Source organism: Oncorhynchus masou, chromosome 33 (assembly GCF_036934945.1).
Source record: "Oncorhynchus masou masou isolate Uvic2021 chromosome 33, UVic_Omas_1.1, whole genome shotgun sequence".
NCBI classification, from domain to species: Eukaryota; Metazoa; Chordata; class Actinopteri; order Salmoniformes; family Salmonidae; genus Oncorhynchus; species Oncorhynchus masou.
The window spans coordinates 40636715-40653044 of NC_088244.1; the positions used below are offsets into that span (position 1 = coordinate 40636715).

At 46.7% G+C, this 16330-nt stretch overlaps 1 protein-coding gene across 1 annotated transcript in view; it reads right to left on the bottom strand.

The window, feature by feature from the left end:
• The window catches only part of LOC135528547 (plexin-B1-like), a 54058-nt gene that overhangs the window by 9927 nt on the left and 27801 nt on the right, over positions 1-16330 (bottom strand). The window contains 32 exon segments of the mRNA XM_064957705.1: positions 2732-2892; positions 3014-3186; positions 3373-3457; positions 3582-3685; positions 3899-4067; positions 4239-4385; positions 4484-4550; positions 4685-4863; positions 5020-5237; positions 5400-5500; positions 5615-5763; positions 5955-6131; positions 6254-6496; positions 6832-7069; positions 7153-7329; positions 7502-7638; positions 7747-7852; positions 7957-8108; positions 8207-8373; positions 8473-8566; positions 9589-9711; positions 9805-9903; positions 10416-11251; positions 11254-11407; positions 11735-11840; positions 11931-12039; positions 12178-12334; positions 12443-12578; positions 12744-12844; positions 13119-13247; positions 14073-14255; positions 15166-16282. Coding sequence (XP_064813777.1) covers positions 2732-2892; positions 3014-3186; positions 3373-3457; positions 3582-3685; positions 3899-4067; positions 4239-4385; positions 4484-4550; positions 4685-4863; positions 5020-5237; positions 5400-5500; positions 5615-5763; positions 5955-6131; positions 6254-6496; positions 6832-7069; positions 7153-7329; positions 7502-7638; positions 7747-7852; positions 7957-8108; positions 8207-8373; positions 8473-8566; positions 9589-9711; positions 9805-9903; positions 10416-11251; positions 11254-11407; positions 11735-11840; positions 11931-12039; positions 12178-12334; positions 12443-12578; positions 12744-12844; positions 13119-13247; positions 14073-14255; positions 15166-16272 — 6284 coding nt within the window. The 5' untranslated portion in view covers positions 16273-16282.

Here is a 16330-nt window from a genome sequence, read left to right on the forward strand (position 1 = left end):
TTAGGAAAGTTGAGAAATAAATAGTAGGCCTAGCCTATAGAAAGCTGATGGGATCCTGCTCTTTTTAATAGTGTTCATCAAAACTCTTTTCTCACACAATTGCTTAGCATATCCTATAGAAATGTTGCACAACATGGCTTAACACTTAGTGTGCAAAACATTAGGAACATCTGCTCTTTCCATGACAGACTGACCAGGTGAATACTATGATCACTTATTAAATTGTTAAAGCCACTTCAAATCAGTGTAGATGAAGGGGAGGAGACAGGTTAAATAATTATTTTTAAGCCTTGAGACAAGGATTGTGTGTGTGCCATTCAGAGGGTGAATGCAAGTGCCTTTGAACGGGGTATGGTAGTTTCCCTTCTGTATCAAGAATGGTTCACCAGCCAACTTGACACAACTGTGGAAAGAATATGGGCCAGCATCCCTATGGAACACTTGACACCTTGTAATCCCTGCCCCGACAAAGAGGTTTGAGGGCAAAAGGGAGTGCAACTCAATATTCCGAAGGTGTTCCTAAAGTTTTAGGATTTCTTAAAACCCTTTTTAACCTGTTGTTTCCTCCCCTTCAGCTACACTGATTGAAGTGGATTTAACAGGTGACATCAATAAGGGATCATAGCTTTCACCTAAATTTACCTGGTCAGTCTATGGCATGGAAATAATATTTTGCCCACTCAATGCATTTCATTCCATGCACCAGCTATGAGGAGCTGATTCTGGCTGAGCAACAAGTGATCCTATTCCGCTCAAACTCTGAATGCCAGGTTGCTCATGAAGTGTTTGATTTTTGATTGCATTTGCATTGATGTCAGAGTGATTTGAGGGACATTAGAGCTCTGAGTACCAGGCCATTAGCAAGTTTGGTAGGCTACTAATGACCATCAGTGGCATCAGAGCACAGTTTTGGAAAAGCCTAGTTGCAGGTCACTTTAAATTTGACTGCGATTAAGACTCGTGACTGCTGGTGTTGCGATAATACGGTCACCGTAACAGCCCTAGGTGTCCCCGCAGTGTGTGACAATGCCAGGCACTGCTGCTCATGTGATCATAATCATTATTTTTGTGATCATGGTAGATGTCCCTCCTAATAAAAATGTCCCCCAATCCTGCTGATTTGAGTTTGCAACACTTGGATGAGAAAGTGAACTTGCCATTTCCAAAAGGTTTAGCTCAGTGGGGATTTGGGGATGAGCTGATAGGTACCAGGGTTTCATTAAATAAACTAAACTACAGGCATAACACTTTTTATTGCACATTTAGGTCTAATGAAACTGAACCATTTGATGATGTTAAACTTCAAATTCACTGGCACAATATAGAATAGCCATACTCATTGATAGCTTATACTTTAAAATGCTTTTGGTGAATTTACGAGGTATTGCAAGACAAGACATTGCGAGATAGATTACCAAGATAGCCTAGGCGGCAGGTAGCCTAGTTGTTAGAGCTTTGGGCCAGTAACCGAAAGGTTGCTAGATCAAATCCCCGATCTGTTGTTCTGCACCTGACCAAGGCAGTTAACCCATTGTTCCTAGGCCGTCATTGTAACTAAGAATTTGTTCTTAACTGACTTGCCTAGTTAAATAAAGGTTACTAAAATATTCCAACTGCCCCTTGCTCTCCCTCGCTGGCTTGCCTGTTGTTTCTCTTCGCTATGAAATATACCAGTGTCTGTTGCGTGTAGAAGAGCCTACTTACTAATTGATAGCCCCTACTTTCATGACATTTGGAGACATTGCATGCCAAGAAATTGATACAACTTTTGATTACTGATGCTATGCATGATTTTGACTGTCTGCTTGGTGGCCGACCTTGCCTACCTATGCCCCTCCCCTAACTCTACCATGAATACCATGAATGATATAAGAGTTTGTGTTCTTGGAAGTAGCTTATGGCAACTACTCAGACTCTGTTGCAAAAAAACTGAATCTTAGGATTCGAGGAAAATGGGAGCAAACAGGAAAGGAGTCGAGGAAGCAATTACTTTGGAGTCGACTCTCCACCACTATTCCCTTCATTCTTCTTAAAATATCATATCCAGATCAGAAGGTTTAAGATGGTACACTACTAGATCATGTGTGTTGTGTTTTTTTGCTATGAGCTAAAGGGGTTTAAGAGGGTTCACTAGGCCTAAGCTTTGCTACTGCAGAGCGAGAAGTCAATGTTGCATTATGTGAGTACCACAAATTACTACATTTTTGGTCACTTTACCCAAAAAATGGTGGGACACAGACCATCATGATAATATATTTTAAACAACTACCATACTTTCATGGTTCACATACTGCTAGTACAAAAACATGGCTTTTTTCATTGTACTACCACAGTACATTTTTGTTCCATGGTAGTACAATGAGAAACAATACTTTGGTACCATCATGTTTTTTTGTTCACTACCATGGCAGGAAAATACCATGGTACTGGTGAAAATACCATTGTAATTTCCTGCCATGGAGTTGACCAGAAAACAATGATAGAACCATGGATTTTTTTTATTGTACTACCATGGTACATTTGGTAAGGGCCAGACATTCCTAGCAAAATTCTTGCTTGAGAAATAGTTTTGTTAAAAAGCTATTTTTGCCCATTTCAATGGAAATCAATTAGAGTAAGGTACTTAATTGTTACCCAGAAATGATTTGATATTGATATAAAAACTGTAATTACAAAGGACAGGAAACACTTGTGTTCAAAAGCAAATGAGCCAGTAGTAGTACCGAGTTACCTGTTAGTCTTCCAGATGTGGATGGTCTCAGGGTCTGTAATGTTGTGCTGCAGAGCCTGCTCATCCAGCAGGTCAAAGAAGTACTTGACAGCCATTGGAACTGGCTGGTTAGTGCTCAGGATCACTGTGAACAAGTCATCCACAAACTTCTGCAGTGTGCCCTGGGAGAGAAAGTAGGAAGATATGGGGATAAATATATGCACAAGTGTAAATATTACACATACTGTTTGTGTGTGTGACTGCTTGTTTGTTGCATTGTGTTGTGCATGTGCATTCTGGCACCTTCATGGAGAGTAGGCGTGTGAGGTAGATCTCGGGGATGGCCTTGGCCCTCTCCCTCTCCCTCTCTCTCAGACTGCCACGCCTGTGTTTGGGCAGGTCTGGCTCCTCATTGGCTTTCACCAGGTGCCAGAGCTTCACACCTCCCTCGTCCCCATCGTCCAACATGGGCGTCTCTGATAGAGGGACACACACGGTCAGACATCTCTGATATAGTCTAGGTACAGTGTATAAGTTATATCTTTATGTTTCAAATGCAGCTCTTGTGCATTGTCCAAATTTGGTAGCAATATTGTATGGATGCTGAACAATATCCTATGACCATGCTGCACGTATGTGCCATAGATTAGTTGAGACTCAACTCTCTCCAGGAAAGTAGTCATGGTTGTCATTGTGTATGTGCTTGGAGTTCCGGGGTACCAGTGCAACAGTGGCTCCATCCGGAACCTGCAGACCATTTGTAAAAATTAACAAAGTAAACAAACAAAAAATACTTCACAGTCATGTAGTTAGAGTCATTCTAGTTAAAGGGGATAGGGATGGATGGGATGTGTGGCCTGCCATTTCTGACCTTGTAGTGCTGCAGGGTGTTAAGGCGTTTCCAGGAGCCCTGCACCACCGACGTCAAGTCCTCGTCTGACAAGATCAGGTGACCTGCCATGCCCGCACGCCACTCTGATCAAGGACACAATACAAAAGATTAGCTATCAAAAAAGTTGATTATAACTGTTGGCTTTGTCAATTCTAGGGTGTTTCAGGTTTATAGTACGCCCATTAACTTGGATAAATGTTCTTTGGCTTCATTTCTACCTGGCATTCCAGAATGGACAAAGATGTCACCTTTTCAGATTGAACAGTGAATGACAGAGCGCTGTAGTGGAGGCTCACCCAGGTGGAGAGAGTCTGTGTGGGGCCTCTGGGAGAAGGACATGCCCTTCCATGCCTGTTCCAGGACCTTCTCCTTCACCTGGGTTATGGTGTCACAGTCCAGAACCTTGGCAGGAGCGGTCTGGGGCACACCACCGTTGCCTGTCGCTGGCATGAGGACATTCAGCGTCTGGAAGATTAATGGTAGTTAATTAAATCACTACACAAAAAAACATGAGTACTTCACCATGTTGCACAGCTCTTTTATTCCAGCCCCTGCTTTATAATGATAAACAAAACCTGAATGTAGATGTGTATTTATGGTAAAGGACATCAGGGTTTGTGTGTGCTGTGCTCTCACCAAGGTTTTGTACTCTATGTCCTCGCGGAGCAGCCTGTTGTCGTTGAGTGTATACTTGGCCTTTCCTGTCACGGCGTCCACCGGTCCCTTGTCCACCTGGTGTTTAATGGCTCTAAACAGCATGTAGAAGGACTCCCCTGCAGTGTCCTAATAACACAGCACAGATGGGACATGTTTCTTTAAATGCCTCTTTAGTGAGGAGACAAAGGGGGGTGAATGGGGAAAGAGCAGGCTGAGCTACTCACCCTCAGGAATGTGAACAGACAAATGGACATCCAGTTGGTCAGGAGCTTCTCGACCACCGATTCAGTTCTGAAACAGAACATGTTCCACGTGAATGTGTCAAACACGGATAGGAAAACCACAAGAGACTTTAAAAAAGACACAGGAAGAAGCCTGCCATTACCCAAGACTGATGAGAACATATACTGATCAGCCCCCCTCACCTTCGGAGCATGAGTTTGGGGTTCTTGGCCACGTACTGCACCACCAGGTCGTTTAGCAGAGTCTTGAGGATGTCAGTGAAGTACTCCAGCTTCCCATGCAGGGCCACGGTGAGCAGGGAGGCCACGTAGGCCCGGTCCCGAGGGGAGAAGGTCCGCTGCACCTCCAGGGTGTGGATGAACTGGGATAGAGTGGCACAAAGGGGTCAAAACAGTGACACAGTGAAAGTGAAGCATAACGTGCATGCGTTACATATTACCGCTGACGTTTTATAGTCTGAATGGTATTGAGAGGTACGGTAGGTCAAGTTCACTTCTTCAGAGTTGGTTAAGGTTACCTTGGTGAGGAATAGTTTGCTGTTGAGGAGGTTGGACAGTTGAACCAGTCCCTGCTCTACCGTCTGTCTACGGCACTCCGGCACATCCAAATCTCGCCGCAGTGGCGACTCCCGGTGGCCAGGAAAGAAAATGCGCTCTGCATACGCCTTGTAGTCCAGGAAGGGAATACCAGAACCCACCAGGTCACTTGAACAGTCCATCATCTCAGTCATTAGGTCTACACAGAGGAGGGAGGAAAATAGACCACATTGAGATCGTGAGAATCCTTTCAGCAAAATCATACACCTGAAAAACCTTACTTATTTGAAGCCACTAGGTTTTTGTGGTATAAGATGCGGTTTTGTGAACTTATATTGAAGCTTATGGCACTTTCTCTCACCTGTGAACTCTTTCTTGCAGCGGTCCCGCACACTGGTCTCCAGATTCTCCAGCTGAATCTGGACCTTCTTGTAGTCCCTCACGGCCTGTTTGCTTTTCCTCCTGACAGAGATGCATACGGACAAACAGAAAAGCTCACATCCAGTATACTGTACCAAGCATTACTTTGAACAGATGAAATGGTGTATACTTGGCAAAGTGACTGTTGGCACCCACCTATATATGAGCACTATGATGACAACGATGAGGGCTACGATGGAAGCCCCCACCCCTACGCCCACCTGGGCCTCCAGGGGGAAGGTGGACTGGCCTTGGGTGTCATACTGCACTCTACCCAGGGAGAAGTTCAGGTTCCCCATCTGGACCTGGGACAAGACAGCAATTGATTTTAGAGTGGAAGGATTAGATTCAACGTTGAAGTGTTTTACACTTGTCATCCCTACAACCACCACAACTAAATAATATTCAGAATTACACAGATTTGACCAAACTTATTCACAAAAGACATATGCCCTCTTTGATTTCCAATTCCAATAGTGGTGACGTGAAGACGTACAGTGAACTCGGGGAGAGAATCCATGCCCTCCTGCTTCTTGCTGGCCATCACAGAGGGCTGCTGGGATGGAGGCTCACAGTAGAGGTGGTTATGGGTCAAGGTTTTCACAGAGCATACCCCTTCCCCAATCAGAGCCACCACCTCCTCCTTAAAGATGGCCAGGTCCAGGTTCTCCCCCTAGATCATAACAATAACGATATTGGAGAAAGCCAACTGGACAGGAAACAGACAACACTCGCAGGTTCTGAAAAATTGTTGGGGAATCTGTTATGGTAGCAGAAATGGGATGTAACAGAGACCTCCACAGAGATGATGCTGCCAGGTTTGTGCTGGTAGGGTTTGCTGGGGTCATTCTGGTTCAGTGGGTAAAGTCTGGGGTTGAGCTCGTAGCTGAAAGCTCCACTGCCCACAGAGTTGAAGTCAAAGTGCAGGTTATCCAGTAGGAAGTCCACCTTGACCCGAGCTTGGTGGGCCTCCATCCCCACGGCAGGCGTAGGGCACAGCATCAGAGAGGAGCTGCTCACAGCACAACTCGTCTCAAACTGGAGAGCAAGAGAGGCGAATTTATAGATATTTATGGAAAGCAATAGCAGTGATTGATTCTCAACTTTACCTTTAAAAAGGTGATACATCACACTACGTGATCAAAGCAAAGAGAGCCTATCCCCCAAACTAAGCCAGTAGACATCTGAACACCATGTTAGAGGACTCAACATACATTTCAGTTGAATAGAATAATAATAAATAAGCCATTTAGCTGAATGCTTTTATCCAAAGCAACTTAGTCATGTTTTACGTAAGGGTGGTCCCGGGAATCAAACCCACTATCCTGGCATTGCAAGCACCATGCTCTACCAACAGAGGACCACCAGTTTACCTTTTTTACCACACAGAGTGCGTCTTCAAGACAGTCTGGCTCAGGAACTATCCGTCTTTGCCTCTTGAGTGGGATTTCTGTGCGTCTCACTCTACTCTCTCCATCTCTGCTGCTCCTCCTTGTCGTCCTCCTCTTCTTCCTCAGAGAAAGGGACTCCAGAGGACTAAGGGTCACCCGGATTCGGGGCTCCTGCACTACATCTAGGTTTTGCCCAGACACACGGATCATTCTTCCACCACTGGACACACGGAGAGAAGAAGAATTTATTACATGAATTAAAAAAATATGGCAATTCATTGCGAGTGACATTGTGACACCCACCTGAGGAAGCTTTTTGAGGGTGCAGCCATGGTTATGTTAGGATCTGAGGTGTAATGATAGATGGCTCCCTGTAGATGGCGTTCTGCTCTACCAAACCGGACCGTGATTCCATGCTCTCCAGTTCTATTGCTGCCCCCTGTCATACATGTAATCTGGTCATCCACGACCTCAGAGGAGCTAAAAAATAATTAATTTAAAAGATATCACAACTACTGCTACAGCAAGTTACAGGACTTTATTAAGGACATTCACAAATGATTTATGAATTCTCATATGCAGTGCTGACTCCACTTGCTTTACAGTTGTTGATCTGGTGACTTTGAATGTAAGAGATGCGTAAGAGACTTACATGAGGCATGAGACTCCTCCAATAAGCACGCTGACCTCACTGGGGTGTCCAGTCTTCAGGCTCTGGCCCATTATGGTCAATTCTGAGCCCCCGGCCTTGGGCCCCTTCTGAGGGGCTATCCCCATCAAAGCTGGGTCCTGAGGGCAAGAGGAAGGGCATTAAGAATACATTATCAGACTGAGGGCAAGTGTCCATTTGGCTAGAGCAAGATTTTAGTAGAGTATAATAATGGCTGTTATAGATACCTGGAAGCTGAACCTTTGACTGGAGAGTCCAAGCCCTCCTCCTCTCACCTCGACTGAGGCCTGACCACTCTTCTCTCCCCCACTGGCTGTGGTCTCACACACAATCCTAGAGGGGAAATGGAGAATTACCGCAGGTTCTCATTCTGAATGCAGATATAACTAGAGCTGCAGAAGATGGAAATAAACGTTGTTGCACGAGAGGAACATTACCTTGCGGAGATCTCATATCTGCTGTTGATGACCGTGCAGGGGACACCAGCTATAGTGACAGAGTTCTGGATGTCTTCAGCTTTCTGTCCAAGATTGGAGCCTGAGATGGTCACCACAGTACCACCCTCTACTGGTCCAGAGATGGGCTCCATCTGCAACACACAGTAACGGAGAAGTTAAAAAACGAGTCCATGTCACTGTCTGAAGACACTTCAACCATAAAAAGGCAAGGATGCAAATCAAGCCTCACTAAGTGGATGACGGGTGCTGGGCAGGACTGCTTGATTTCGCCAGCGCAGGAGTCCCGGTAACTGCATTTGGAGCGAGCTCCCCCGCACCAGGCACAGCCGTACTTCTGATCAGCTGTACGACACCGGCTGCAGTCTGACCGGCCCACAGAGCAGTTAAACAACGTCACTGGAACAGAGAGGATACCGGGAGTCAACAACACCGCATAATCTGAAGAAGAGATAATCTCAATGAGATCTACATCAGTAGCTCTCTTGTATAACCTACCATGAAGGTCGTCCGCACTATCAATCTGAAAGGTGTTTCTCCTCCTCACATTGATCACGGCATTGTACTCCTCCACAAAGGCAGTATAGGCGTACTGCAACATGACAGAAATGTAAGCCAAGCAGTGACCACAATCACAGATGCCCACATAGAGTGCCGTGAAAAAAAGGTACTTGTCCTCTTTCTGATTTTCTCAATTTTTGATACTGAACGTTATCCGATCTACAACCAAAACCTAATATTAGGTAAAGGGAACCTGAATTTACCAAACAAAAAAAAATCTTAATTGGGCTCAAGTTTGCCAAAAAGCACCTGGATGATCAAGACTCTTGGAAGAATTTTCTAAAGACAGGGGAGTCAAAAGTATAACTTTTTAGATGACATGGGTCCCCTCATGCCTGGCGGAAACAAAACACTGCATTCTACAGTAAGAACCTTATACCACCGGTCAAGCATGGCGGTGGTAGTGTGATGTTTTGCTGTCTCAGGACCTAGACGACTTGCCTTAATAGAAGGAATTTTGTATTCTGTACGGTATCAGAGAATTTTGCAGGAGAATGTCAGGCCATCCTTCTGTGAGCTGAAGCACAGCTGGGTAATGCAGCAAGACAATGATCCAAAACACAATCAAGTCTACATGAAAATGGCTAAAAAGCAACACATTTTAAGTTTTGGAATGGCCTAGACAAAGTCCTGACCTAATCCCGAGAGTGGGCCAAAATTCCTCCACCGTGACTGATTAACAACTACAGGAAGCATTTGGTTGGAGTCATTGCAGCTAAAGGTGGCACACCCAGTTATTGAGTGTAAGAGGGCAATACCTTTTTCACAAAAAGGTATTGGTGTTGCATAACTGTTTATAAAATATGTATGCAATTGTAATTTGTTCACTCAGGTTCCCTTTATATAATATTAGGTTTTGGTTCAAGATGATAACATTCAGTTTTAAAAAAATATGCAAAAGTTGACAAGATTTTAAAGTGGGCAAATACTTTTTCACAGCACTATAGTTGAAATATCACTTCAAAAAAACATGAAACACCATGCAGACAAACGCTGTTCAAATTAACAGCACTGTTGCAATACCACATAGGCTGATGTTGTATGAAGACTGACCTGGTGTAGCTGGCAGGTGATGAAGTAGAGAGAGGGCTGGGTGTCGTCTGGCTCCACGTACGCGTCGACCACCACTGACCGCCCTTCGATGGTCAGCACACACTCATAGTTCAGATCCTCATCCTGAACACACACACAGGCCACGTTTTACACGCCACGCATCTTGGGTAAAGTCAACCATCAGCCATTTGGGTTTTGCAAGCATTTCTCACACACCTGGAAGAGGTGAAGGTGGCGTCCCACCAGAGTGATCTTCCGCTCCACATTAACAGGAACAAGAGAGGAGCCCTGGACCTTCTCCACACACGGGCAGTCCTGATAATATTATAAGACATACGTTACAGGACACACACACATGGGACATATGACATCAAACAATACACCAGCTTACATTTTCAGGTGAGGTCTCACCAATTTCAAATCATTAAAACTAGACTGACTGTGTGAACAATTCAGCACACCAATCCCACACCAAAATGTAGCTCTGCAGTCTGAAAGTTTATTATATGCGACTGAAGTGAAGAACAAAAACACTGACAAAGCGTAAAACAAAAAACAGCAGGTTTAGTTCAAACTGAAGACAGCCATTTTTGATGGTTTGATCACCAAAGTATTGAGAGTTGACCACTTCAATGACACTCAAAACATAAAACGTAATGGAGATGCAACCTGATGCACACATCAGACATAAATAAGAGGGTAGGAATTTCGGATCAAATTAAGAGTAACCTATTTTACACGATGCCAATGCAACTGCACTTATCCGATTCAGTGCATGTGTTGTACTGGGTGCATCAGCTAGACTGCCACTGAAAGACCCCACTCACCGGCAGATCAATTTCAGAGGAGTCAGACTGGTAGTCTGCTGAAGAGTCAGGGTCAGGTGTGAGGGTAAAGGATTGAGAGGGCTGGTTTGGGTCATCATCTCCAGAGGGCACTGTGGCAGAGGATGTTGGAGTGTCCATCTCTGACTCTCCCTCTCCCTTCTCCCATTCCTTGGTCCAGGAGGGTGAGTCTGTACCTTCAGAGGGGGCCAGGTGGACTTCATCCCCATCAGAGCCAGTGGGCAGGTCCATTAACAGGGGGACTTCATCCCCGTCAGAGCCAGTGGGCAGGTCCATTGACAGGGGGACTTCATCCCCGTCAGAGCCAGTGGGCAGGTCCATTAACAGGGGGACTTCATCCCCGTCAGAGCCAGTGGGCAGGTCCATTGACAGGGGGACTTCATCCCCGTCAGAGCCAGTGGGCAGGTCCATTAACAGGGGGACTTCATCCCCGTCAGAGCCAGTGGGCAGGTCCATTAACAGGGGGACACCACTAGCAGTGGTTGATGTGGTGTCAGAGGAGGGCTCCGGCACAGTGTGGTCAGTGTTGGTGAGTCCATTTGTACTACTAGGAGCCTCAGTTTCTGGAGACTCGGGCCAGTCTAGCAGCTCAACCCTAGTGACTGTTGTCGGCTCCGTCTCCCCTGTTCCAGCAGTAGTCCTGGGGAGGCTCCCGTCTCCATCCATTGAGGTCTCTCCAGCGGTGGTCTGTGTCCCTGCCTGCAGACTGGTTGTCACCTCTAGTGTTGCAGTGGTAGCCTGAGTGGCCAGTGTGGTTGAGGGTGTGGTGGTGGCAATGGTTGGTGAGTGGGTGGTGGGGACTGCGGTTGGCTCGGGGTGGTGGGTGTGGTGGATGGGGACACAGGTGTGCTGGCCAGGACTGGGGGAGTGGTCCTAATAGATGTCCCTGTGGGTGGGAGTGTTGGAGCAGCCAGGAGAGTTGGAGTTAGAGTGTCAGATTGTTTGGTTGCTGGGGGAGTGAATGTTGGTTTGAACTTGAGATGGTAACACAAATGAGCAGAAAGGGGGAGAGGAGGGAGACGATGGTAAAACAAGAGGAATAGCAAGAAATATGCAAATAAATACATAAAGACTGAAATCACAAAAAAAACTGTTTACTAAAAAAAAGTACAAATTTAAAACAAAGACAATGGAACACGACAAAACATAAATAGACAGGACACGTACAAACTAACAGTTACCTAGGGGGCAGATACCAGTTTCACTACAAAGCAAACCTGAATACACTGGTGAGTATATATCATTTGTACCAGCTAGCAGTCCTATAACTGCACTGCCTGATAACCTGCAGGTAGACTTACGTGTTTGTTGTAAATTGTGACTCCCTCATCACAGATTTTATTGGTGCACATGTGCTGGTGAATACACCAGTTACAGCCCCAGCGACTGCTTACACACCCTCTGCACCTGGAAACAGAGAGAAGACCGAGACAGAGAGGTTAACAGGGGGAGATATACAATTGCATTGTGGCTAGAAATGTCAGCCTTTTAACTCACGGCATGAGTCCAGAGAGCTGTTGGACCACACCACAGTCAAAGAAGGTGAACTCCCGAGCAGCCACAGTCACATTGCGGAAGCGAAGGGAAATGGGGATGGTGACTGAGTCTGAGCAGGAGAGAAGTCAGAACATCCCTAAATTACAGTACCCTCCAAAAGGATAGTTAGCTTTGGTGATCATTAAGAAAGAGAAAGGAATCATTCTGCTTTGTAGTGTCAAATTGGACTCACAAGGATGTCACTCACCTTCTCCCTGGCCAATGGGAGGCAGCCTGCTGGCGTCGGGAGTAAAGCAGATCACACCAGTGTCTGTGACAGTGGCCAGACGTTCCACATCCTGGTAGAAACAGCTGTATGCTTCGCCTTGCACTAGACTGGGTAAGCCCTTCACTGACACAGCAATCTTCGAGAGAGAAGAGAGAGAAGGACAAAAATGCATACAGGGTGTCCATTTCTTTTTTCTTCCAAGCTCGAAACAAGTACTGCATCTCCCCCTCCTCTCATGTCTTACGTCCGTCTCCTCTCCACGGCTGATGTTATACAGGCTCAGGGATTGGATACCGAGACACTGCTGCTGCTGGTGGTCAAAGCTCCACAGCCACTGGCCCTGCAGAGCCCCCCGACTGCACTGTGAACGCTGGACACACCTGCCATCACAGTGGGAAGTGGGGTTGAGCACAAGAGAGGAACAAGTGAGAAATGGGGAAGGTGATCATTCATTAATGTTGACATTTGCCTTTGCTCTTCCTATATTTTTGAGCTCTTAACTTAAATTTTCTTTGGTATAGAATAGTCAGTTGGTGCTTCCTCACCTGCCCTCCAGAACACACCAGCCACAGTAAGGGTCTCGGGCTGAAAGACAGGACTGACAGTCCAAGTGATCTCCACACTCTGCCACCGGTCGCTTCTCCACCTGAAAGGTTACCCACATATTTTTCTTAAAAACAGCTGTACTATACAATGAAACCGTAGAGGTGCTATAATTGTGTTCGATCAATTATATATTTTTTCATAGCCCTTGCCCAGTGAACTGCATGGTCAAAAATGCAAAACACACCTGTACAGTACCTACTCTTGATCCTCTTTACTGCATGCCTGCACCAGCTGAAGACCCTAGACTGTATTAGGGGAGTCAAGTATCTAGCTAGCGATGATGTGTTTGAGCGGTGTTGTTCACTCGGACTAACCATTGCGCCGGTCATGACGTAGATGTGCGTCTCCGTCTGGTCCAGCAGGAGGTCACTGCTGATGGGCGAGTTGGGCTGGATGAGCATGGAGGAGTACATCTCCACCCGGCCTCCAGAGCCTAGGAACACCTGGAGAAAAGCAGATGGTTATGGTCAGAAACCATCAACCATTTCCAAGTGTGAAGGTTATAAAACTCAGCACATACAGTACATATGAAAACAGAAAAAGAGAATTGAAAAGGCTGAAGAAGTCTTGGCTAGAATGTGTCTAAAAGCAATTTGAAGGTGCATTTGTACTGTCTGCAGGATCATATTGTGAAGAGAACAGTTAATTTGATTGGCAGTCAGTAAATCTAATCTGGAGGATACCAAGACACCTTTGCCTAAGTGATTCATGAGCCCTCGAACTCTCAAGTTACCTGAGTTTAATGAGATTAGCATAGATTTTTATGTCAGACTCCATAAGCCTGTGCAGTGATCTCAGTGCTGTAAGCAGGAATCAAATTGCTTGTCAAGTGCAGTTTCTGTCAGCACATCTTAGCGAGCTGACAAAATAAGACACAGATTTAGAAACCTGCAAGTTGTATCCACACTGTGTGTGTGTGTGTGTGTGTGTGTGTGTGTGTGTGTGTGTGTGTGTGTTTGTGTGTGTTCACGCATGCATGTGCACGTGTGTGTCTGAATGGTGGTTGTGGAATTTGGTGTGCAGTGATGAGATAATCCCTTTATAATGGGTAACTTCAGTCAGCTGCATACTAAGGGAGCTTTGATCAGGCACCTCAAAGCCCTCTGTTCTCTTCTGTCTGAGAAGGTCTCTCCCACCGGCTCGGACCACAGCTTTAACAAGGCTACCAGGCGATATCCAGAGTAGAAGTACGTCTGAAACACTATCTTGATCTAGATCTCAAGTATTAACAAATAAAATGCATCATGACCTACTGTAACTTGGCATACCTTGTGCAAATTCCCTTTAGAGTCTCCTAAAAAGGCAATGGTGTGCCCAGCCCTCATACCAACAGCCACAGCAGTGAGACGGGCAGATGGGCTGTCCAATACTGCCTCAGCTTCCATGGGTACCCTGCTGGCCATTGGACTGGGGGTGTGGTCAGAGCCACAGGGATAAGCCTTTAGGGTGTTCTGGAACACAGAGACCAAACAAAAACACATCTCAGAGAACGTTCCATTCACATTATCATAGGAACATGGTTATTAATTTTAAGTCCAACAGTATAGCTTTCATTCAGCAATATTTAATGTACAGGTCTTTCACAGTCCAATCAATCCTCTTAGATTTTATAAGAGGATTAAATATTATACTAGATGGGAAGCACACTAAGAATGCAATCTTGTGCCTTTGCTTTTGCGTAACCCCTTAAAGCCTACAAAATAAGTCTTCAGCCCAACTCCAGTAAATTGGAAAGTCTTTTGTTACAGGGTTTGTTTACTTCAAAGCAAATTGTTTACCAAATTAACTGTGTTCCAATCCATCTGTCAGTCTCGTTGGACTTCAAAGGGCTCTTACCCATCCGTGTCAGCCTTCATTTACCAGTCTGATAGCTGAGTTGGGACAGTTAGTTTTATTGATCCTAACGATCCCATTAAACCGCTCGTGGCTGCAGGGCAGGCAGGCCTGACGAGCTCCGGGGCTCCAGGCTGGAGGTCACCCCGGGGTCGTAGGCCTGCAGGGCTACTTCCCTCCCCGGCTTCAGGGATCTCTTGGCTCTTTGGCACAGTACTCATTAAGGCCTTTCATGAATTACAGGCCTTCCTCTCTCTACGGCTGCTCTGAGCGGAGGCTGGATCTACTCCTCTTCCAGACTGCTGAAGCCAATAAGCCATTACAGCAGTGAAGGCAGAGAATAAGTAGGATTTAACTAGATAAGGCATTCCATTGGTAGTAGTCTGATGTTAGGAAAAAAATATAGGGCAAATGCTTAGCATTGAGCAGAGGAAACCTACATTGAAATGTGTTTAATTCCGATGAAGCAGAGGACTCGTGTGAAAGGTGCATGTATTGTTACAACAGCTGCTCCTCCGAACACCTTACCGTAGGCAAGTTGGCACAGCTGGACTTGACCTCATACTCTATGTAGGCCACCTCGCCTCCTCCCATCACCCGGCCATCCAGTGTGTAGCACAGGTCTCGTGTGGAGTCGATGAGTCTGTCCAGCTCGTCCAGAGGGTACACACACAGAGCGGAGTCTTCGGAGGGCCCGTTGGAAGAGCTGACCCGGGTGGAGAAGACCCCCAGCAGGGTCTCCCCCTCTCTGCCACCCCCCTGACCCACCTGGGCTGCCTGGAGGAGGTTGTAGTTCCTCTCTGGGGAGGAGGTAGAGGAGTGACACACCAGGGGTACCTCTACATAGGAATAGTAGGAGGTGTCATCCAGACACACGCGGGCAGCATACGTACGGTACTCCCGCGACACAGCCTTAATGTCACGGCGATAGAACAAGAAGTACACATGCCCACGGCGAGCAAAAGCGGCAACAAAATGGTGGTCGTACTCCGAGAGCCTTCCCGCCACAGCCAGCTTGGCTGTCTCCTCGTAAGAGAACACAGGCTCGTGGGCCAGATGGCGTGTGGAGATGGGCGGATGGCTGCTTGTGTAACCACGCCCCACATAGAGCACGGCCCGCTCCCCGCCTCGGGGCCCCACCACCAGCCCCACTGTGGACACCTCCGGGTCGTTGGCCGCCACATACTGGGTATCCACCGGCCTCTCTGTGGAGAACAAGACCTCCTTCACAGAGGTCAGACTGCGCTTCTGGCAGGTGCCCTGGTGGACGTTACCACAGGTGATGAGCTCCATGGCTGAGGGGTCCACTAGGAGCAGCTTGTTGTGGTTGGAGGTGTGCCGGGCCTGGGGGCAGTTGGCCTCGGTGACAGGGGGAAGACACTCCTTACTATCAGTCACAGGGCCGGTCCTCTCCTCATGCTCCAGACGCAGGCCGTCTAGCCCGTCCAGTTGGAAGAGGTGGTCCCTGGCACCCACGTAAACCGTGCCCACAGAGGGGTCCGGGTGCAGGACCAGGTGCTCAAAAGAAGTGTCATTTCTGGAGAAGCGTGGATAAGTGCGGACAGCGAGGGTGTATGAGGTGGTGATCAGTAGGAGGATGAGCAGGGCTGAGAACAGAGCCATCCCAAGTGGCATGGCAAATATTCTGCAAACACAAGAATAGTCCAAATAAATAAATACATTTAAAAAAAGC